Consider the following 21,482-nt stretch of genomic DNA (forward strand, 5'->3'; position numbering starts at 1 on the left):
CTTGGCTCATAGCCCAATTTCTGCTCTCAAAAAGTCACCCCAAAACAAAATATATATAGCCAATGATTAGACATTAATGTAAAACCATTGTCAATCAAACACACTGACCCGAAAAAATAGGTTGTTATCTCTATTCTGTTATCAAACGAAACCACACAGTTTGTTTGAGAATCCAAATGAGCGTCATTGTAGCTCTGCTGAAAAAAACAAAAAAGCCCTAATCAAAATAAAATCCTCCTGGGAAGTCTCACTGTGATTTGTCCAACTGTCAGAAATCATATGAATACTAAAATGTGAATTCAGTTTTTTGAGTAGCCCTTTCCTTATAAGTTTTCAAGTTGTACTAAATGTAATCCTTTCAAAGTGACATCTGAAATTACCACCAATTGCATATTGCATCTCTTAGAAATTCCAGAGGAGATAGAATAAATAAGTTTTATTGTACAGCTGATTGAAGTTAAATAGTTGCACTGTCACATTCAGGTGTAGAGGACACACTCACATGCTCAAACACGCATTCTACCATTTGCACCAAGTTATTCACATGTGGCACTGGTTGATTAAATCAAGTTTTGTCAGTCTGTTGAGTGTCGTCGCGATGATTAGGTCTTGTCTGACTCGGAGAAATGAGTCGAGTTGTGTGAGCTCTGGAACTGACTGAGCCGTCTCCTGAGCTGAACGATCTCCTCTGCCTGTTCCTCAACTTTCTTCTGCAAACCATGGATAACCTGAAGGGAAAAAAAAAAAAAAAAGAATTGATTGTTAATTATTATTAGGATCCTAATTTTAAAAAGGTTTCTAATACATTACAGAGTCTGTTTTTTTGTTTTGATTGTTTTCAGTTATGTGTTTGCGTATTTGTGTCCTAGGCACACATAAATCCAAAACTGCATGCATTAAAGTCATCATAAACGTAATTTACGATGATCACATTGATTTAAAAATCCCTTGTGAACTTTAAATCATATTGGTCCCACAGTGGCTATAAGAAGTATTAATCCCCCTTGAATTTCTGGCACTTTTTCCATGTGCTACAATATGAGTTCAAAGTCCATCTGTTTGGGATTTTTGGTCTGAAGCCCATGCAAAGAACTCTTTTCTATCAAAGTGGAGAGGAAATTTATGTCGAAGCATAAAATTCCAATATCAGAAACAGAAAAAAATCTAGTTTGTAAAAGCATTTCCTCTTTACTCGCTTGCCAAAAACATTTCACAATCTATTATTCATACTTTTACACCATTATTCACTTTCATCCTCTCATCCATCTGAGCACTACCCGTGTTTGTGTTTCTTGTTTGATTATCGATGTGTTATATAATCCCACATGGGATGAGCCACAAACTGCCATGACACAAAAATAAAATATTCATTCATTCATTCACTCACTCATTTGAGGTATATTTTAGGATATTTATAATTAATTTTCTTTTTAAAATTGCTCTAAATTTTATCTTTGTTGCCAGGAAGTAATCTACTATGTAGATTTTAGACCACAAATCTCCAAATAAATGTATTTTGAACTCATATTGCAGCACAATAAACTATGCAAAAAGTAATAGAGGGTTGAATAGTTTTTCTAGCCACCGTACATCCATCCATCCCTCCATACCATGTCTTTACTGCTGAAGAGTTCGCTCTGCAGCAGCTGGGTGGCGTTGGGCCGGACGCTGGGGTCTTTACTCGTCAGCTTCATGACGTGCTTGGCCAGGAGGGGCCACCTGTGGCCGAAGGAGTCTGGGAGCTTCCCTTCTCGCAGGTCCCCAAGGGTCCGCACCCGCTCCATCTCTGTCCCGAACGGCTGGAAAAGCTCCAGAGCCAGCACTCCTACGCTGTACATGTCCGACTGGGAGAGAAACACCCAGACACATAAAGATTAGACTCATATTTCAGCATAGTTTGAAGATCCTGATTGAGTTAGGCACCGTTATAAAAAATAATTCTAAATGGTAAATGGACTAAAACACCAGTATGGTCCTTTAAAGATAATTCAGCTGTCTTTATTATACTATTATTGTGTTTACCTTTGAATCATAATGGGAGCCCTCCAGTTGCTCTGGTGCAGCATACACAAATGTACCAACACCTGTAGTGTGTGTGGAACCTGCAAAAACGCACCAGATGTGTGTGACTCGAATGCACATAGCACCATCTACTGGTGATTTTCAGAGGTACCATTGTGCTGAAAATATTTAAAGCTACAAAGGTGTTACCGCTGCTGTTGGAGGTGGAGCTTTCATGGCCATCCAGTATTATATTCCTGCAGGCCAGGCCGAAGTCTCCAATCCTGACATGGCAGTCTTGCCCATGGAGGAAAATGTTCCTAGGCTGTGAAAAATGAGAGAAAATATAATTAGTTCCATATAATATTAAGTATAATAGTGTAGATTCAGATGCAAATGAAAAAAATAACAGTTTCAGGACCTTCTCATGTTACAGGACCTTCTCATACATACTTTTCCCCCATAAAAGCTCTAATCAGGAACAGAAATAACTTATAATGCCATACTGTATGCAAAAAAAACCTACAAGTGAACAAGAAGTTGAGGTTTCTGTGATGAGATTCCTAGAGTTTGATCATGTGACAATACAAACTGGATGAGGCCGCAGTGGAAGGAGAGGGTGTCCAGCTGCTGAGGCATCCAATCAACTATCTGATTCAAATTTGTATGTACTGTACTTTATTTTTTGCACTTCCAAAGACAGGTTAGTAAATCTTTCTTTTGAACAATCTAATTTTTCCTCTTCCTTTCTCAAAATTAAATATTTAACTGCCACTGTCTGTAAGTTCAACCACTTCAAACAGCCTATACGCCACTCCAGAGCGTGTTATCAGTCCCCATAATTGGCCCCAAACGCAGCCAGAAGTTATCAGTTGTGACAGAAAGGCCACATAAACTTTGACACACGACTCACAAACCTCAATGACAAAATCAGACGAACCCAGCCTATAAAAGAGAAGCAGCTGTCAACCATGTTTCTGCCTATTTCCTTCCGCAAAGTGAGTGTAACTAACTGACATTCTCGTGAGAGAATTACGCTCACATTTAAAAACAGGAATGACCAGCTTTCAAAACCCCAGCTCAACTTCTGCAAGTTGAAACAGAAAGCAGTGGAGCTGCGATGCCTAACCATGATGGAGGAGAGCGAGGAGAGCGAGGACAGAAACCGTAACATTACCACGTTTCACGACAATGAGTTCTACATTGCGATTATGGATGAAGATTTGGGACGCATTGATGACATGTCAAGAAAGCATGGGAGCAACTTTCTGATAAAGATACAAGATGGAGGACCCATAAAAGTCATGCACAAGGTAAGTGCAGCGTAACCTTGTTTTGGGTAAATTAGGAATTATTCATGACAGTTGAAAGACACATCTTTGTCCACATTGTCATGTGGACAAAAATACCTACAGCGTTTTAAATACTGTAATATCACAAAATCATATACAGACGACCATGCAGGTAGACAGTGATAACCATCGCAAGCTCAATGATTATTCATATTTGTGAAGTGTTTCTGCTCTAATGTGGTCATTCAGGTTAAGAAATGACCTTTAATGAAAATAAAACTTTTTGCAGTGTTAGACAACAGCACATATGTAGCATGTTTGGCCACCCTTCCAGTCTGTCTGGTCTTGTCTTGCCTCAGGGCCTTGCTATCTTCCCACTTCATTTGGCTGCCTGTTACAGAAGAGTGAAGAGCATGCAGAGCCTCCTGTCAGCAGGGGCGGACCCTGAAATGAGGTTTGCACAAATACGCACACACACACACGGACAAGAACACGGATACACACACAAATATCACCACCACCGACACTACTAATGTAATATGGGGTTGATGTGTCATGGTGTAAGCCTCTTGGAGTAAAAATGGTAACTCCAGCCCTAACTGCAATTCATACCATCACAAGTTTTTCTTGTAATCGATTTTTTTAAATTTCAGTGTGCAAGATTTACTGATTTTGAGTATGATGAAAGGTTTTCACCAATACTGTACTTGATTCATGGACCAAAGATTACCTGCAGCTCTAAAACACCTTGTTTAGAAATCCATTTTGGACGCAACTCTCTCTCTTAAGCAATTAATTGCAGCCTCTACGATTTTGAAATTGCAGAAGTTCATATTGCGATTTAGATTTTTTTTTCTCAATTAATTGTTCAGCGTTAACTGATGCCTCTCCACACCTTTCACAGGGACCAGCACGGCCGGACCGCGCTGCACCTGGTGATTAGCTCTTGGCCGTACATCCTGAGTACCTGGCCCAAACCACGCTCCAAGCTCCAGACTGCTATGAGCAGCAAGCAGCAGCGGGCCGAGGCCTGCCTGCGGCTCCTCTGTGACCACGGGGCTGATGTCAACGCTGAGGTGACCAATCAGTTTTGTAGTCTCTGTTTAGGGTTCTCAAAAAGCCCCTTTCGCTCTATTCTAAGCCTGTATCTGTGAGATTCAATAGGTAGAGCCTGGCTAACAATGCCACGGTTAGGGGCTCAGTTCTCTCTGGGCCCCCATGCTACACAGGAATGCCCTCTTGTTCTGTACCTGCTCTAAACTGCGCTCATCCAAAAAGTTGCCTTCAACCGTTTGCCTTTTGCTCCTATTTCTGACTTCTTCCTCCAGTACTTCTCTCACAAGAATGTAGTCAGGGCACTGCAGTTCACACCTGTGCACTTTTTACAAGCTGTTACTTGTAATGATGTTGTTGTAGTAATTGAAGCTTACTTTACTGTTGCATTCATAAGTGACTCAGGTTAAGGGCGTCAGCTAAATGTCTAAAATGTAAAATGTCCGGTACTGAAAAGATTAGAGGTAAACGATGAAAAAACATTATTAAAGATTCGTAGTAATTCTCAAGAATGCCGAACGCTTCATCATTCCTCTTGCAGTATTTTGCCTAAGGCTTGTGTTTATTGCGGTTCTTGTCAAGGTGGAGGGCGAGAGCCGCCAGACGTCTCTCCACCTGTCAGTACGCTACGCGGCTCTGCCGGCAGTCCAGATCCTGGCCGGCTACGGCGCAGATGTTAACGCTGTGGACGGCACCGGGATGACGGCCCTGCACATGGCCTCTGGGATCCTCCACAAGGACATTATAGCCAGCTTGATCAGGCAAGGAGCAGATGTCAATAAGGTTAGTGTTGCCCCCTCTATTTAATTATTTATTTTTCCGTTGTTGAACTTCCTTATAAATTATTCAATTTTCACAACACAAAAGACAAACACCATAGGTAAAGGCCTAAGTAAACCAGAGAACACTCAAATCCCAAAACAGGACAGCAAAGAGAATACTCTAGTGGAAAAAAATAAAAGACATTTCAGCCCTCCATATCCATGTTTCAACTGTTAAGGGAATTCTACAGTAAACAGTTTGATGCTCAGTTGAACGCCTTGAGAGCAAATATTAGTTTTGGTCTTAGCATGCTTGTTGCATAAAGTTTTGGAAATCTAATTGATTTTGGCATTGATAATAATAGCAGTGGTGGAATTAGGTGGTTCATCCATTCCTGGTGCCATGTTAAGCTTCAGGTTTTGTTAAAATATATGCTTGAAACTCTCTGTCTGTATTTCATGAAATTAATGTACACTGTTGTATGTTTTAAAGGGGATGAAACAGTCTGGGAACAATCCTCTGCACCTGGCTGGTTCGGCAACAGCTATGAGGAACACTAAAACCCTGGAGGAAGACATGAACTGCATCTCTGAGCTCCTGGAGCAGGGGGCAGAGCCCGACGCGCTGAACAAGGCCGGCAGGACGCCTCTACAGGAGGCCTGCAGCGTGGGCAACGAGGCGCTGGTGGACCTGCTGCTGCGGTACAGGGCCGACATCAACAAGCTGACCAGAGCAGGAGAGAACTGTCTGTTCCTGTTCCTGAACCAAATGCCCAATGTGAGGCACGGCTCTCTGCTGGTGAAACTCCTCAGCCTCACTTCCCCACTCACTGTCTACAACCAAGATGGCCTCCTGCCCTCCACCTTGATGCTAACACGGTTCTTCAAGCAGAGACTCCAGCTGCTGAACCTGACTCAGCAGCCCAGGAGGCTTCAGGACATTTGCAAGATTCAAATCTATCTAAAACGTGGCAGGGGCAAGAGAGAAGAGTTGAGAAAGATCCTGCCTGAGAGGTTATATGACTTTGTCTTCAACTGCTGGCAGAATACACACAGCATCTCCTTTGTGGCAGATGGTGAAACGGATTCCTTTAGCAACTTGTCTGACATTTCTGCTGCTTGGCATCTGTCTGTCACGCCGAACTGACGCTGACTGCGAGAGGAGGCGGGAGGATAATTTAAATACAGACACCTGAGCTCAGTCTATGAACCCTCAAATGCCTCAAATCTGATCTACCTCACCAAAGACAAAACCTGTCAAAATCTGCTTTATCCAATCAAGTAAAATCTGCTGCACTTGCAAAGCACATTACCTTCAAGTCTCTGTGCATGATTCCCCTGGAGTGAATGTATTCCACGCCTTCAAGTATTTTTCTCAGCAGGTTGAGTGTGCACTCTGCATCCACGCTCCCATAAGGACCTGAAAATACAAACGTACAAAGTATTTATTATCCAAAGTCTATGTGGGTCTGTCAGTGCATGTGTTAATAAGTCATAACAGAATAATTACATCTGGTGGCATGTTCCTCTTTGGGCATGGCGTTCCTCTCAGAGATCCAGTCCTTCAGAGAGCGTTCACACAGCTGCATCTGGATGTACAGCATCAGGTGGAACTGAACCTACAGAAAAAAAAACAGAACAATAACTACTAGAAAACCACGCATCCTTTTTGAATGGAAGGAAAAATGTACATTTCACTGCAACACTCATTTCTGTACTTGTACAAGGTTGCAGAGTTTTTGTGTCACATGACGGACTAAACGCAGTTTCAAATTTAAAGATATTGAAAGACATTGAAAATTTTGGCTATCAACAGCTTCAATCCATAAATACATGTATTGGCCTTTAAAAACCCACAGTGGTCGAACCCCAAAATTCAGTACTATGTCCACCTCTGTTTTACTGATTCTATTTTTCCAAATAGGCCTGTACAATTGCTTTTTGAAGAAAAGAAACAGACAAAACAAAAACAGAAGCTGACACATCTCTTTTTGAGCTGAACAATATCAGAAACTTTTATGTTCTCCAAAATAATAGAAAAGAGGAACCACTTACAATGCAAAAAGAACAGTATTTATTCAAGCTAACAGTCCCAAAGATGAAAACACGTACTTAGGCTGTGAAACAGTAAATATGGCGATACAATACATGCACACTTTAGGTAACACGTTTCAAGTGGATCCACTCTCAATCAGGCAGCTTTACACTGAGCAACAGGCATTTCATCTTAGCAGCTTTGTTCTCCTCTCTTTACTTTTCTAGTAGTTTACATCCTTGAGATCCCTTTTCCACGCTCACTGAAGCACCTTAGACCACCTACCTCTTTAGAAGACTTGGCTGTGTGTTTGTCAGCCCACTGCTGACTCTCCACGTCGATGCAGGAGTTGTTGTTCAGCTCCACGTTCCTCCTGCTGGAGTCATCCTCCAGCAGCACTGAGCCGTCCCAACTCACGGCGGGACATTTGGAGTTCTTCACGGGGTTTCGCTGACCCAGGAACACACAGGGGACGTAGTTCTCCGGGATGCGGCGCATCGTCTTCGGACAAAGCACCTGGCCCTTCTCCTGGTTAGGGACTAAGGCCTGGATAGGCTGGGTTTCCCTTGGAAGTACTTTGGCACTTGAAGCGGTATCTGGCTGTGTGTGACTGCTGCTTTGAAAGATGATTGAGGAGCCGGTGCTGCTGTAGTCAAGGCTTTCATCAGTACTAAGAAGAAAGGACCGAGATAGATGTAGCAAATGATTTGGGACAAATATCTTACCCAGTGTCTGAAATTAACTTTTTGGTTCACCTGCCACAGGCTGGTAAACTAAAAAGATTTACTTGCCAAGAATATTTTTTCAACTAAGTTTCAACTAAGGTCATGCTAGTTCAGAGGAAAAGTTTGCAGAGGTTCAGACACTACTGCTTTGTGTAGAGCAGTGAAACAAGCATCCAATCAACAGGCTGTTTGATGCAGAGCCGTTATGCTCTAATTTGATTTGTTGACGGTCACAGAGAGTGTACGGTGGTCAGCAGGGACAAAGTTTCAGAACAAACAAAGATCAAAGACTGCAAATAACTTCTAACAGCATTCAAATGTTATCTTACATTCAAATTACCCTTATTGTTTTATGTGCCAAAGACAAATTTTACCAGCAGTAGCACTTGGCGAGTGTTAATGTTGGACGCTGATCTTACCTATCTTGCTGTGCAGGTGAATCCAGTGCTGGCAGGGGAGATTGGGGGTCTGCAATAGAGGAGGCTCAAAATTAAAGCTTGTCCAATGATGTGAGAAAACTTAATTCATTTCAGCACAAGAAATTGTCCCAGGGCAGCAGGCGAACACTCACACACTGTAGGTTGGACATGCTCCATCCAAGCAGTGTGATAGCCCACGATATTTACATGCTGCAGGCTGGACAACACCTTGGCCTCCCGGAGGACCTGGAGAGAAGCCAAAGACCAAAAAAACATGTATTAGTTACTGCAGGTGTGTGTGCAATCTCAGGTCTATTAACATGACATCCGGATTAGCCCACCTTCATGCAGTCATCCCTTGAGACGTTTTTGATGAGAATTTTCTTCACAGCATAATCCTGGCCATCCAGCTTGTTTGTAACCTACAAAATGAAAAGAAGTAAAAGGTGATTTGGTGGTGGTATTGGTCCACACAGCTCCTTGCCCTTGATAAAAGCATGTGTTAAAGAATGGAGCAGTGTGAGTGAAGTACCTTAAAAACCTTGCCATAGGATCCTTTTCCAAGTCTGCAGATCTCTTCAAACTCACTGAGATATCGTGACGTCTGTGCTTGAAACAGTCCCTCTTTAGGTCTGTGGGAAGGTGAAAGCAATGTCTCTTACATAATACACAATTATTCCTCGAAAGCAACTCAGCATTCAAGCTCACTCCACATAAAAGAATGAGTGCTCCTACCTTACAGCAAGGCTCTGTGCGTCTGTGTTAAGAAGGGGTTGGCCCTGTGAAATGACATGATGAAGATAAGCACAGTTACCACAACAATAAACACTGACAGTAATTACAACCAGGGGAAATAAAGATAATTTTGAATGACATAGGCAGAATGTGCAGAAATCCATCTGTCCACATTTCCCTCAATACATGCATTTTCTTTTAATTTGTACACACCAAAATGCAGCATTCATGGCAGTAGCATCCCACCTAAACACACACACACACACATTTGGAAAAATTCCCTCACTTACATGACCTTATAGTTTATCCACAAAACAAACAAATATAGGACAATCACAATCTAGGGGACACACACTGGCCATGTGTGCAGTCACCTGTGGAAACAGAGAGGAGCTGGCAGCGTGCAGCAGCTCAGTGAAGGCCCGGTTGTGCTGCAGTCTGACGGTGCTGAACTCGTCACTGATGGCCAGCGGGGAGAGGAGGTTCAGGGCAGCTAAACGTTGGCCAATCACTGTGGCGGAGAAAGAAAAGGATGAGGGCGCAAAGAGTGAATTTGTGACTCGGTTAAATGATAGTCTCACTGTGCCTCACACGGCCTATATGTAGCATCTAGAGTATAATCTAAAGGAGGTGGACAAAATTACAGAAACATCACATAGAACAGGACTTTACAGGTTTTTATGGGCATTTATTCATTCATTCATTCATGTATTTATTTATTTAAGATTTAAGATATTTATGGGAGGGCTGCCTTTCAGAAGCTGCTTGTATCCAAGGCCAATGTAGAAAGGAGCATAACCTAGTGTAAGGAGCAAAAAACCTGAATCCCTGTGCAATGGGAAAAAACTAATATCGTCTAATGAGTGATCTTTCACCCTTATTCAATTTCTGCTATTGTCCCACACTGTCAACTTGTACTACACACAAAGTCTGGTTGTCCTGTGATATTATGCACTTCTGCTCCTATGCGAGTTGGTGGTATGCCACCCGCGACAGAGTCTTTTATATTTATAGTACCTGGAGAAAAAAGTAATTCTGATGACGAAACTGCCACAAGAAGAAGATGAGTGTGGTTATTGTTCTTATGCAGGAAGATACCCACAAAAAGCACAACTTTAAACCTTTTAGGATGTGATAGGTATGGAACCTAACAACATTTTACAAATAAGTACCTAAGTGGTGGACGACTGCAAAATGGAAAACACCTTTTACACAGTTTCAATTTCAAAATTCTATATTTTTTCCAGACCTTATTTTCTTGATTTGAGTCGAACATTTTGAGACTTCGATACAATTTATGTAGTCGTCTGATAGTCGATGATGAAGATTATTCTTCATAGTGACAAATACCAGAATATTTGAAATGACAGGGGTCTAAACAACTGACAATGTGTAGTTGCATGTACATTGGGACATTATAACAACATTTTTGCATAATTTTCTAAACTTTTTTGTGCGATTTCAAAACTTTTAAACACCTGGAAAATACCCAATTCTTTTTCCAGACATCTCCAGACTTTCCGGACGTGTGTAGGAGGAACCCTGCTTTTAATGGTAATAAACTCAGTAATCTCTGTCAATTCCATGAGAAAACGTCAACAGCTACCTTTGAACAGCATGCGTGAGCGTGCAGGATTACTCTCGTAGACGAAGCACAGGTGCTCCAGCAAGGAGCCCAGGAGGAGGTGGTTGGGGATCGCTGAGGCAAACTCTTGGATGGACGGGTAATGCTTCCCAGCCATCAGCACTTCACGGTTATTGTCTGAGTCAGTAGCTGAGAATGCAAAAAAAAAAGCAAAAATGAGGAAGAGGAAGCAGTGGCGTTGAACGTTATTGAAAGATGACAATAAAAGAACCAGTTTCGTTTTTTCATGCTTCCTTTTCTTGCAAAATTCTTACAATGAAACTTGCCCTTGAATGCTTCATTAATGCAGGGATTGTAACACACAACAAACAGTTCACACTCATATTTCCACGATAGTTTTTTTTTCTCTACACAAGAACCACAGCTGTCTTACCTTCAGCAATAACTCTCGCTATCATTTCAACAATGTCTTTTTCCCCTGGTTCCATTTTTCTGTATAAAATACTTGCAGTGTAATATCAAGAACCCAGAGCTTCACCTCCAAGGAACAAATGAGCCCATCTTGTTTATACATAAGGGGGTGTGTGCTCAGTGGTAATGCTTATCTGCCTGGACCAGCACACAGCGGCCCCCTCCCCTCCACCTACTGTATATGTAAAAAACATATGACCCAGCAGAGAGGGGGTGCAGAGTGTGTGCCAGAAAGAAAAGGAGTGGCCATGTTGTCTGGCAAAGTTCCCCAACACTCCTTTACTCTCATTTCATCATACCGCAAGATGTGTGGGGCGGAAGTCTACTGACTCCGTTTGAAAGTAGAAATTAAGTAGAGCCTAACTGATCAGCCCAACTGACACTATACCTCACTAGGATTTGACTTAATCTGCAGTTTTAAATAGGGATTCAACTCAAAGTCATCTTAATTTATCTTTTGTAATTCATTCTCTTTTTATTCTCTGGTCCACATTTTACACCCTGATGACTTCAAATACTATTCACAAACTACTAAACCATGGTATTCCCATGTAAGGACTTAACTTAATCTTAAAAGATTTGCATATTTATTGAAAAACAGTCAAATGTGGCCTGTGTACACTGGGGTGATGAGGTGGTTCTCAAGTGTATATTATAAATATTTTAGACATTTTCATACTGCTCTGGTTTTGAAACAGGGTTTGATTGAAATCTTAGGCTTACACTTTATAAAAAATGTGATGTACCAATTGCTTTATCTGTATTATCTGACAGACTGGGACAAGCAGGAATGAAATTTGGCTATTTTTTTCTTGTGCAGAAAGATTTTAAACAGGGACTGCTGGTTACAGACAGCTGATTAGCGCCATCAGAGTGCAAAACCCAGGTTTTCAGTGGAAATATATTGTGATTAGGGCCGTCTTTCAGTGGAATCATATCGTGATGATATGAAGATATTTTAATATCGTGACACACATTTCTGCTGTCTAAATTGATCATGACAAGCAAATTTTACTTAAAAACTCTCATAAAAAAAGGTATGGTAGGAATATTATTTGAATATTTCTGTTTTGTTTGACATCACACCTAACATTACCATTCGTTTCAATGAGATGAACATTAATTTGACGGGATTTTGCATACATGAACCATATCGTGATATATATTCATATCGAGAAAAATCCTTATGATTATCGTGATATTGATTTCAACCATATCGCCCAGCCCTAATTGTGATGATATTATGAGAATGAATAATAATTTTGCATATGTAAGCCATATCCTGACATATGCTATCGATATCGACGAAATCCTTGTGATTATTGTGACACTAATTTTAACCATATCGCCGAGCCCTAGGTGGACAGGCACATGCTTGTCATAGTCGAAAAGATGGTGGTTTGTTTTTCTATCAAGGTGTCATGACACCGCTGAACAGCTCCGCCCACCAAAGTTCACCTGCCATAAAGGTTCAGTACACCGAATGCCTGAGTAGTAAGTACAGTAGTAACGCTGCTTACTATCAAACTGCACGTCTTCGTCGTCCTCTTCGCTTGTCAGACTGAACAGACTTCTCTCGTGTCTCCTGGTTGAAAAGTTGACAGTTGACATGTTGCGGCGAATCAAGACGTTGCTCATGCCGCCGCCGCTGCTGCTGGAACATTCCTCCGACCGGGGTCCGTTGAACATTTTTATGTGAATAATGAAGCATTCACGACCATCAATATTATTATTTTTTTTTTAAAACTTGACCAATTAACGACACCTACCCCATATCTGCGTTTGGATAAGTCCCATGTCTAAAACGGCTTGTTAAAGTTCAGTTTAAACGTTACATCGTATGATCCTAGCATAAAGTCCCACACAGTTGGTCAACTGGCGGCCATGATTCAACTAACACATGTGAAGGGACCGTCTGACAATATGAGCGACAATACAAAAAGGAATAAACTCATTAAAAAACATTTTACACAAAATAACAGCATACGCCCTATTCGTAACGTGTGTCCTCAAAGAAGTAGAAGTCCTATATTGAACCCCAGCACGAACGGCAATGCAACAAAATGTCTTCGTTTATATACAGTATGTGGCAGTTATACATGCACCCTAAACATCTCAACACAGTATTTGGTCACAAATCCTGGCGAGATGATGAAATGTTACAAAGTTTGGGGACACAACAAGAAACAGCTACTGGGCTCGCTCGTCATAGAAAATGATGAGTTTGCTTGTTTGTATGGTTTGTTATTACAACCTGTGTGCAAACAGCAGGAGGTTAATATCATGGTATGCTCAGCTGATTTTTAGGGAAAACATTAATATACGTATTTTGCATTAATACAGTTGTAATACTAATTTTCTTAAGAGCAAATTACACCGTAGCCATGCTTTCATCTCAGAAAACGTGCCATAATTGTAATCGTGTTGTTTTGCGCTCTGTTTTGTATTTACAATATATAAAGATGAACTGCGCAGGTCAGTGCACAGTTGACGCTCGCGAATAATCAAAGCGCAAATCCCTGCAGCGCGCGGAACAGCTTCACTTCACGCTTTACTGTTGTGTTTACAAAGTGAATATGCAAAGCGGTTGAGTTTTGAGCACTAATGAAAACAACGTAGCCTACATTAAGTTCCATGAATGACAACTAGCAGGCATTATCTCTTCCCTCGTGCTCGGTTTCCGTTTAGAGGAAGTCACAAATGAAAAGCAGGACGCATTACATGCTGCACGCTGCTGAAAACACCGTGCTAGTTGCCTGAAGCTTTTCTACTCCAGATTAAAGATGAGTGATGCTTGGTAAGTTAACAAACTATTTTTGAATAACTTTTTTTCACACCATGGTCATCTATAACGTTAGAGTTCTATTCCATCTTATTAGGCCCGATAGTTGTCTTGTATACAGAGATGCAATGCTAAACTTCACTCAAAAACTTGGCAGTTTCATGTGGCCTTGCTTATCGCCAAAGATATATACCTCCTGGAACGTATCTTAAGGCTTTTTACCAATGCTAAGGAGTCACTCTTCAATTCGGCATGCAGCCAATACAGCAAGCAGCACTTATTTTAATACAATTTCAAGTTTTACAGTTGGGTCACCTGCTATTCCCATACTCACTTTACACCAAAATACACTGCGGAGGGCGGTAGTAAACCAGTTCTAAAAGTTGAAAATCTATTAAAATAATGTGCTGCTTGGTCTGCATATGTATGCCGAATACAGCAGTGGACACTAATGATTAGCTTAAGGTCTTAAGTCAAGTTTCATAAGGTATGTGTGTTTGCCAACAAGCAATGTCACAGAAAAGTGTGATTTTTTAAATGGCGATTCCATCTGCATTATTTGCTAGGGAGCTGTACATGTGTAAATCTATCCCTATAACATTTATTCAGCACAGCATTTATTCAGCAAGTAGAAGCCTTTACACACTGCTGTCAGTCGCACCCAATGCTTTCTTTCTTTCCTCTCCGCAGCTCTGAACCAGCTGGAGCCATCAAGGCCATTGACAGGCACTCGGTGCATCAGATCTGCTCCGGACAGGTGGTGCTGACTCTGGCCACTGCTGTCAAAGAGCTGGTGGAAAACAGCATTGATGCAGGGGCCACCAATGTTGGTAAGCAAAGATGTGTCTCAACAGGGTTCTCACTTACTGTGCTGTGTATAGTGTAAAATATTCATCTGCATAACAGGATATACAATCAACAAGTTTGAGATTGCATTAGTCAATTAACAGAACTGATATATACTTTACTGTGGCAAATTATGAGTTTGCTTGTCATTGTGGTGTTACGAACAGTATTGTATCTTTGCATGTTCCAGATGTCAAGCTGAAGGATAGTGGAGCTGAACTGGTGGAAGTGTCGGACAATGGGAAAGGAGTGGATGAAGCCAACTTTGAAGGACTGAGTAAGTGTCACTTTTTTTTTTCTCCTGTCAGCACTGTTTTTGTGCACTGTGTCAATACATCCTGGTCAAGATTCACCTGTTCATCTTGCTCAAAAGAATCCCCTTCCCTCTCTTCCACAGCGCTGAAGCATCACACGTCAAAGCTAAAGGATTTCTCTGATCTGATCCATGTCGAGACATTTGGCTTCAGAGGTGAAGCCCTCAGCTCTTTATGTGCTCTGAGGTAAAACAGTTCTACGTTCACATATAGTGATATTATTGAACAGTTGGCCATACATACAAATGAGCTTGAACCATAGGCTTGAACACTTCTTCCAATTGCTTTATTAAAAACTACCCCGTTAAATAGGCAAACTCTTTGGTACAGGTATATACCGTTTATATTCCTTTAAATTGGGCTCCTTAACATGTCATCTTGTTGAAACCTTCCCAAACATTATATTCTGGAATTGAGAATACCAGCCTCCCATGAGAGTGAAAGATCTTGTTTATTACAATTGACCGACCATTGATAATGGATTTTACCTACATTATCAGACAATAGATGTCACAAAAACAAACTAAAACAAATGATTCTGTCTGGAGAAATGCACTTTATAGGGTTAGGGTTAGTGAACGGTTTCAAATTAGGACACAGTTCAACACAGACTTCAATTTTGTTGCCACATCATCAGCTCATATTGCCCCTACCCCTTCCCCCCTCTTGCCTCCTTGCCCCAGTGACCTGAGTGTGGTGACGTGCCATGAGTCCGCCCAGGTGGGGACCAAGCTGGTGTTCGACCACAACGGACACTTGGTGCAGCGCTCGCCTCATCCCCGGCAGCAGGGAACCACAGTCAGCCTGCAGCAGCTCTTCTACACCCTGCCTGTCCGACACAAGGAGTTCCAACGCAATATAAAGAAGGTCGGTTATAAACATGATGTTTTGGGCATCTACTGTAGATTAGATTTGGATTGGATTTGCTGTAATAGAATTTGAAATTGTGAGAATGACAGGTGTCAGTGTTTTTAACCTAATATACATCAGTTTAACAACATCCCAAGTAAAATTCTTCTCTGAGGTTTCCAGTCATCATGAGACTTGAAATAAAGTTATCTATGGTTATATGTGGCTATATATGGTTATCTATGGTTAGTTATGGTTATCTATACAGTCATAATCAATAGTTATCTGTGATTATCTTTGGTTATATATAGTTATCTATGATTAATTCTGGTTATGTATGGTTATCTGTAGTTAGCTATGGTAAATTGTTGTCTATACAGTAATCTGTTGACATTATCATTAATCTGCCGTTTTCCCACTCAATGACTCAATTATCTTTTACTTGAAACTATTACTATTACTACTATAAACTTTTACTTTACTATTACTTGAGGCTATACTACAGTGGCCAATAAAAATGCCAGTTTCATTCATTCTTAATCATCATCATTGTGTTGTGCTTCCAGGAGTACACCAAAATGATACATGTGCTGCAGTCCTACTGTATCATCTCTACTGGAGTGCGCATCACCTGCTCCAACCAGACTGGGCAGGGGAAACGCAGCCCAGTGCTCAACACCAGCGGCAGCCAGAGTATGAGGGACAACATAGGAGCCATATTTGGACCCAAACAGGTTGGAACATCAGCATGACTTTTTTTCTTGAAGACACTGTTGATTTGCTACAGATGCTGTTTATATGACCTGCAGGTTGTGGTTGTATCGTTTGGTTTGTAGCACAGAGAACTTTGTGATAACTTTAAGGCTTTGTTTTGTTTTCTGCAGATACAGAGTCTGCTGCCTTTTCAGCAGACGTCTCCTACAGAAAATGTTAAGGAAGATTATGGACTCAAGGAGGCAGAACTACCCAAAGATCTCTTTACGTGAGTGACACCTAGGGATGGGACAAAAACCGGTATTACTAAATATTGCAGTAAAAACCAATAACGGTTATGACACCACCACTAATTTTTATTATCATGACCACCGCGATAACTGCAGCTCTCATCTGTCATCATTGATGTTTTATATTCCATAAAAGGGGCTATAATAAATCACTATAATAAATGTTACTGACTGAGTTAAAGTGGATCCCGACCAGTAGCACCCTTATTTGAGACGCACTTGACTTTATATTAGATGCTGTTATTTGGATTTAAGTATTATTGATTAAGTAATTGAAGCATATTACAGTACTGTTTATAAAATATTAGTATTTTTAATAATTATGGGGATAATATTGTATATAGAGATAATTTAGGTCAAGATAATCATACTGTGAAATATTCATATCGGCAGAGGCCCAGTGACTATTGGCCTGCTTTTCAGGCCTAGTGAGTATTTCCATTAATTGTGTGTTGCAGCATCACTGGGTTTGTGTCGCGGGGAGACCACGGTGTTGGGAGAAGCGCCACAGACAGACAGTTCTTTTTCATCAACAACCGGCCATGTGATCCCCTTAAGGTCATTACTGTTCAGGGGATTTAAAGGGTAAATTAGAGGTGAGGGAGTCGTATTTTGAGCCTAACCTCTGCTTATTCTCATCTTGTAGGTGACCAAACTTGTAAATGAAGTATATCACATGTACAACAGACATCAGTATCCGTTTGTTGCCTTGAACATAGCTGTTGCCTCAGGTAAGAAAATAGGCGCATATCAAAACGGAGGTTAATTTGGAAACTCACCATTACCTTCCTGTGTTAAATTTTTTTGTGGTGTTATTTCAGAGTGTGTGGACGTGAACGTAACGCCAGACAAACGTCAGATTTTCCTCCAGGAGGAGAAGCTGCTGCTGGCTATCGTAAAGACGTCGCTCATATCCATGTATGAGGCGGGGGTCAATAAGATCAGCCTCAACCACACTGCCTTACCCAGCACCAGTAAGAACACAGCATTACATTAGCCTGCATATCAGTGGTTAATAGTATTAATGTGTATAGTAATATCATAGCATGGTAATATCAATAGCATAGCAAAAGCACTGAGAGGGAGTTTTTTAGTTTATGAATGATTTTGTGTAGACCTACACATAGGTATGGACAAAATTAGTATCAGAGAGATCATAAGAAATTATTTTGATATCAATTTATAACAATAAGTGCTTACATATAAAATCACATGTTAAATTATCAAATTGATGTTCAGCACATTGAACTGCATGGTAATATAAAGTACAGTATGGCATAACTCTTTAATTTGCAAATATTACTGCCAAATTTGTTTTAGATTTCTTTGTGAGAGATTTTAATTAGTATTTGCCTTTATAATTAATTTAGACAACAGAATTGGATAACACAATATCATTATTTCATCATGATATGATCCTATTCAAAGACACTATTATTGAATTATTGCCCTACGTAGACTTCAATTCAAGTGAATGCACTGATAAAAGTTCACTCTGTAGATTTCATTTTGAGTGTTCGTCTCTCTGCAGCTGCCCACAAACCCGTGGAGCCAAGGCCTGAATCTGAACGGTGTCAGGTCGTCCCGTCTAACGAGAACGTCTCAGAGGCGGGAGGGGACGCCGAACCAGTGTTTCGAAGCCCCAGGTCGTCTCTAAACCTGGCTGGGCTAAAAGCTGCTTTCTCAAACCACCACAGCTCCGGTAACGAGACCAAGTCGAGTTCCTCAAAAGCTGCCAACAGCGGCCCGGCGCAGAAAACACTGCAGTCTTTCTTTAAGGGCTCGGAAACCACTTCCACCCACAGACCAAGTTCACAATCTCCTTTGAAACCCACAAGAGATGCAAGTAAACGCTCCCCAGTGGGAAGGTCGGTGCTGGATGGGTTCAGGTATGGAAAGACGGCAGGCAGTGACGTAGACTCTGGAAAAGACAGCGCCTTGTCCGACTGTGAATCCACTACAGCAACACCTGACAGTTTGTGTTGTGGGTTAGAGTTCAACTCTCCTGAACTGGTGATTGACAAACCAAGTATCAAAAACGAGACAGTTGAAGAACTTTCAGATGAGACTCAAGCTGTTCCTGAACACCTGGAGCCGCAGACTGAACCATGTGCATCAAATGAGGACTCAAACCTGAGTCCAGAGGCCAAGAGAGCCAGGAAAGAGGATCACAAATCCACCTCTCATGCACCCTGTTCTGAGGGATCCTCCATCTCTAAGGTGGACGCTCCAGGCCGCGTACGGAGGAGGACGGTTCCTCTCCAGTTCTCATTAGGAGAGCTGGCAGGCAGGGTGAGGAGGCTGCAGGACCAGCGGAAGCAGAAGGCCAGCGATGAGCTTCAATACAGACGCTTCAGGGCCAAGATCAACCCAGGAGAAAACCAAAGTGCAGAGGATGAGCTGAGGAAGGAGATCAGGTAGGATTAAGCTTATTTCTGAGCCACAAATCTTTCTAGCACTGGCATTGACTTGCTAGAATGTAAACAACAATTGAAAAAATGTCATTACAAAGTGAAAATAATATAATTTCTATGGAGAGCTTGTGAAATTGTAATGGACAAGCCGTCTCATTTGTGATTACTATTATACTTTTATTAGCAGAATAAAATGGAGCTGATATCACGATCCATTTTTCTGCCCCACGATACGTATCAACACTTTTTTGCATTGCCATATATTGAATTTTGGTTTATCGTCCCACCCCTAATTTACAGCACACTAAAATAGCTTTCTTTCATCCCCACAGTAAAGACATGTTCAAAGAGATGGAGATCATCGGTCAGTTCAACCTGGGTTTCATTATCACCAAACTCAACTCGGACATTTTCATGATTGACCAGCATGCCACAGATGAGAAATACAACTTTGAGATGCTGCAGCAGCACACTGTGCTCCAAGGGCAGAAACTCATAGTGTAAGAATCCACAACTGTACATAAATGTTATATTTATTGTCTCACCGCTCAGTGCTTTTAGCTGATTACTAATGTTTTTGTGTTGTCCTGTTGTGTTTCCAGCCCTCAGAACCTTCACCTCACTGCCGTCAGTGAGAACGTACTCATGGAGAACGTCGAGATTTTCAGAAAGAACGGCTTTGATTTCCTTATTGATGAGGAAGGTATGAACCGTTTATGTGAAACTGTGCTTTGGCCTAAGAGACTGAGAGTGCCCACTTACTGTATATGAGTAGTTAAACCTCAGCTTGACTGTTGATTTCGTTTTTTCAGCATTTTTGTATTATCCTCAGATCAAATATACTGAAGCTATAAACTTGTTTCTATTGATATAAAAAGTGAAACATCCTTCTTGTTGTGATCGTAGGCCAGGTGATGGAGAGGGTGAAACTGGTGTCTTTGCCCACCAGTAAGAACTGGACATTCGGCCCAGCGGACATCGAGGAGCTGATCTTCATGTTGAGCGACAGTCCGGGGGTCATGTGCCGACCGTCCCGCGTCAGGCAGATGTTCGCCTCCAGGGCTTGTCGGAAATCTGTGAGTTCATACTGATATACTGATTAGAAATATCACTAGCTGGGTAGGAATTTGACACCAGAAATCAGCCACATGCTGGTAAGTTTTGGCTTTGGCTGGTAATTTGTTTCCCAGCCACTCTGGCAGATAACCAGTCGTCATTAGAAGATCCTGTTCTCTATTCTTATTCTATGTAGTTGAAATGTTTTGCAACCTGAGCACTAGTGCTTAAATATATGTTTATGCAGTATCAAAATGTCGAATGATTATAATTTTTATAATCAATTAATCGTTTAGTCATTTAACAAGTAAAAATATCAAATATTTGCTGGTTACGGCTTCACAAATACGAAGATGTGTTTACTCTTTTCCATTTATTATATCATAAATTAACAATTAGGTTTTTTTTTTGGCTGCTGGTCACTTTGAATTCTGGTAACTTGTGATGGGCATTTGACATTTAATACACTAAATGATTAATCAATTAATCAAAAAAAAAATCAATAGATTAATTGATGAAAATAATCATTAGTTGCAGCCCTAGATCACTTGCACTTCAGATTTATTTGTGATTAGAGTAATTGTGTAATATATTCAAGTACTATACTATAATTTAAAGGCCTTTGTATTCCACACAGACACAGCCAAGGGAAAAGCTGTTCAACAGTGCAATGTGATTTTCCTCCTCAGGTGATGATCGGCACCGCTCTGAGCGCCGGCGAGATGAGGAAGCTGGTGGTTCACATGGGGGAGATCGAACAGCCGTGGAACTGTCCTCATGGCCGGCCCACCATGAGACACCTGGCCAACCTGGACATCATCTCACAAGACTGATGGTGTCCAGGATGTGGGAGGAAACTGACTGAGAGGCTCATACTGCACTTGGCTTACAATAATTGGACTGTGATTTTGGGCACATTGTGTTAAACTGTTAATATTCACCTCTGCTGGTGGTTTCATACACTGAAGATTTATTTCCAATGCTTTTATTTTTTTGTTGTTCTTTGTCTCAATATTTTTTATTACCTGCATTTTTGTTATTATGTAGCACACTATGATTACAGTATTAAAGTTGTATATATTTTACACACTAATTAGTTAGGGGAAATAAGATTAAAGGCATTTTGCTTGTCTAATCTGT

At 41.1% G+C, this 21,482-nt stretch overlaps 3 protein-coding genes across 4 annotated transcripts; 2 read left to right on the forward strand and 1 right to left on the reverse strand.

The window, feature by feature from the left end:
- Positions 1-422: 422 nt before the first annotated feature.
- Positions 423-12,949, reverse strand: eif2ak1 (eukaryotic translation initiation factor 2-alpha kinase 1). 2 transcript variants are annotated; one of them, XM_071546188.1, is made up of 15 exons: positions 12,598-12,949; positions 10,628-10,795; positions 9,396-9,532; positions 9,022-9,065; positions 8,819-8,918; positions 8,628-8,708; positions 8,439-8,532; positions 8,287-8,335; positions 7,428-7,812; positions 6,618-6,726; positions 6,421-6,527; positions 2,212-2,326; positions 2,023-2,102; positions 1,611-1,844; positions 423-728 (listed from the first exon to the last, which is right to left on the reverse strand). In XM_071546188.1, exons 1-15 carry the CDS (start codon positions 12,764-12,766, stop codon positions 603-605), a joined length of 1,998 nt encoding a protein of 665 aa, XP_071402289.1. In that variant the 5' UTR covers positions 12,767-12,949; the 3' UTR covers positions 423-602. The 2 variants fall into 2 exon arrangements, with proteins under 2 accessions (XP_071402289.1, XP_071402290.1); XM_071546189.1 differs by lacking the exon at positions 12,598-12,949 and adding an exon at positions 11,040-11,140.
- LOC139666853 (ankyrin repeat domain-containing protein 61-like) lies at positions 2,354-6,394 on the forward strand. Its single transcript, XM_071546190.1, has 5 exons — positions 2,354-3,314; positions 3,653-3,747; positions 4,198-4,369; positions 4,929-5,129; positions 5,601-6,394. The coding sequence occupies exons 1-5, from the start codon at positions 3,132-3,134 to the stop codon at positions 6,252-6,254; spliced, it is 1,305 nt and encodes a 434-aa protein (XP_071402291.1). The 5' UTR covers positions 2,354-3,131; the 3' UTR covers positions 6,255-6,394.
- A 671-nt stretch (positions 12,950-13,620) lies between the features above and the next one.
- On the forward strand, positions 13,621-21,399 carry pms2 (PMS1 homolog 2, mismatch repair system component). Its single transcript, XM_071546187.1, has 15 exons — positions 13,621-13,874; positions 14,550-14,689; positions 14,896-14,982; positions 15,103-15,205; positions 15,703-15,886; positions 16,435-16,602; positions 16,753-16,850; positions 17,331-17,430; positions 17,519-17,603; positions 17,694-17,846; positions 18,404-19,289; positions 19,619-19,786; positions 19,889-19,989; positions 20,193-20,362; positions 21,032-21,399. The coding sequence occupies exons 1-15, from the start codon at positions 13,861-13,863 to the stop codon at positions 21,173-21,175; spliced, it is 2,601 nt and encodes an 866-aa protein (XP_071402288.1). The 5' UTR covers positions 13,621-13,860; the 3' UTR covers positions 21,176-21,399.
- Positions 21,400-21,482: the final 83 nt, after the last annotated feature.

The sequence above is a fragment of the Centroberyx affinis genome, unplaced genomic scaffold (genome assembly GCF_046629955.1).
Source record: "Centroberyx affinis isolate AG114_WGS23_722 - 3 ecotype Tasmania unplaced genomic scaffold, CSIRO-AGI_Caff_v1 ptg005166l_1, whole genome shotgun sequence".
NCBI lineage: Eukaryota > Metazoa > Chordata > Actinopteri > Beryciformes > Berycidae > Centroberyx > Centroberyx affinis.

Bases quoted from the DNA above. Each gene is read 5' to 3' on its own strand.
- LOC139666853 (XM_071546190.1), top strand. From the start codon at position 3,132: ATGATGGAGGAGAGCGAGGAGAGCGAGGACAGAAACCGTAACATTACC. The intron at 3,315-3,652 runs GTAAGTGCAGCG...GTCTTGCCTCAG, and splicing joins CCATAAAAGTCATGCACAAG to GGCCTTGCTATCTTCCCACT. The intron at 3,748-4,197 runs GTTTGCACAAAT...CACCTTTCACAG, and splicing joins GGGGCGGACCCTGAAATGAG to GGACCAGCACGGCCGGACCG.
- eif2ak1 (XM_071546188.1), bottom strand. From the start codon at position 12,766: ATGTTCAACGGACCCCGGTCGGAGGAATGTTCCAGCAGCAGCGGCGGC. The intron at 8,533-8,627 runs GTGGGCTAATCC...GCTTCTCTCCAG, and splicing joins CAAGGGATGACTGCATGAAG to GTCCTCCGGGAGGCCAAGGT. The intron at 6,528-6,617 runs GTAATTATTCTG...TTGTATTTTCAG, and splicing joins AGAGGAACATGCCACCAGAT to GTCCTTATGGGAGCGTGGAT.
- pms2 (XM_071546187.1), top strand. The intron at 14,983-15,102 runs GTAAGTGTCACT...TCTCTTCCACAG, and splicing joins AGCCAACTTTGAAGGACTGA to CGCTGAAGCATCACACGTCA. The intron at 19,290-19,618 runs GTAGGATTAAGC...TCATCCCCACAG, and splicing joins GAGCTGAGGAAGGAGATCAG to TAAAGACATGTTCAAAGAGA.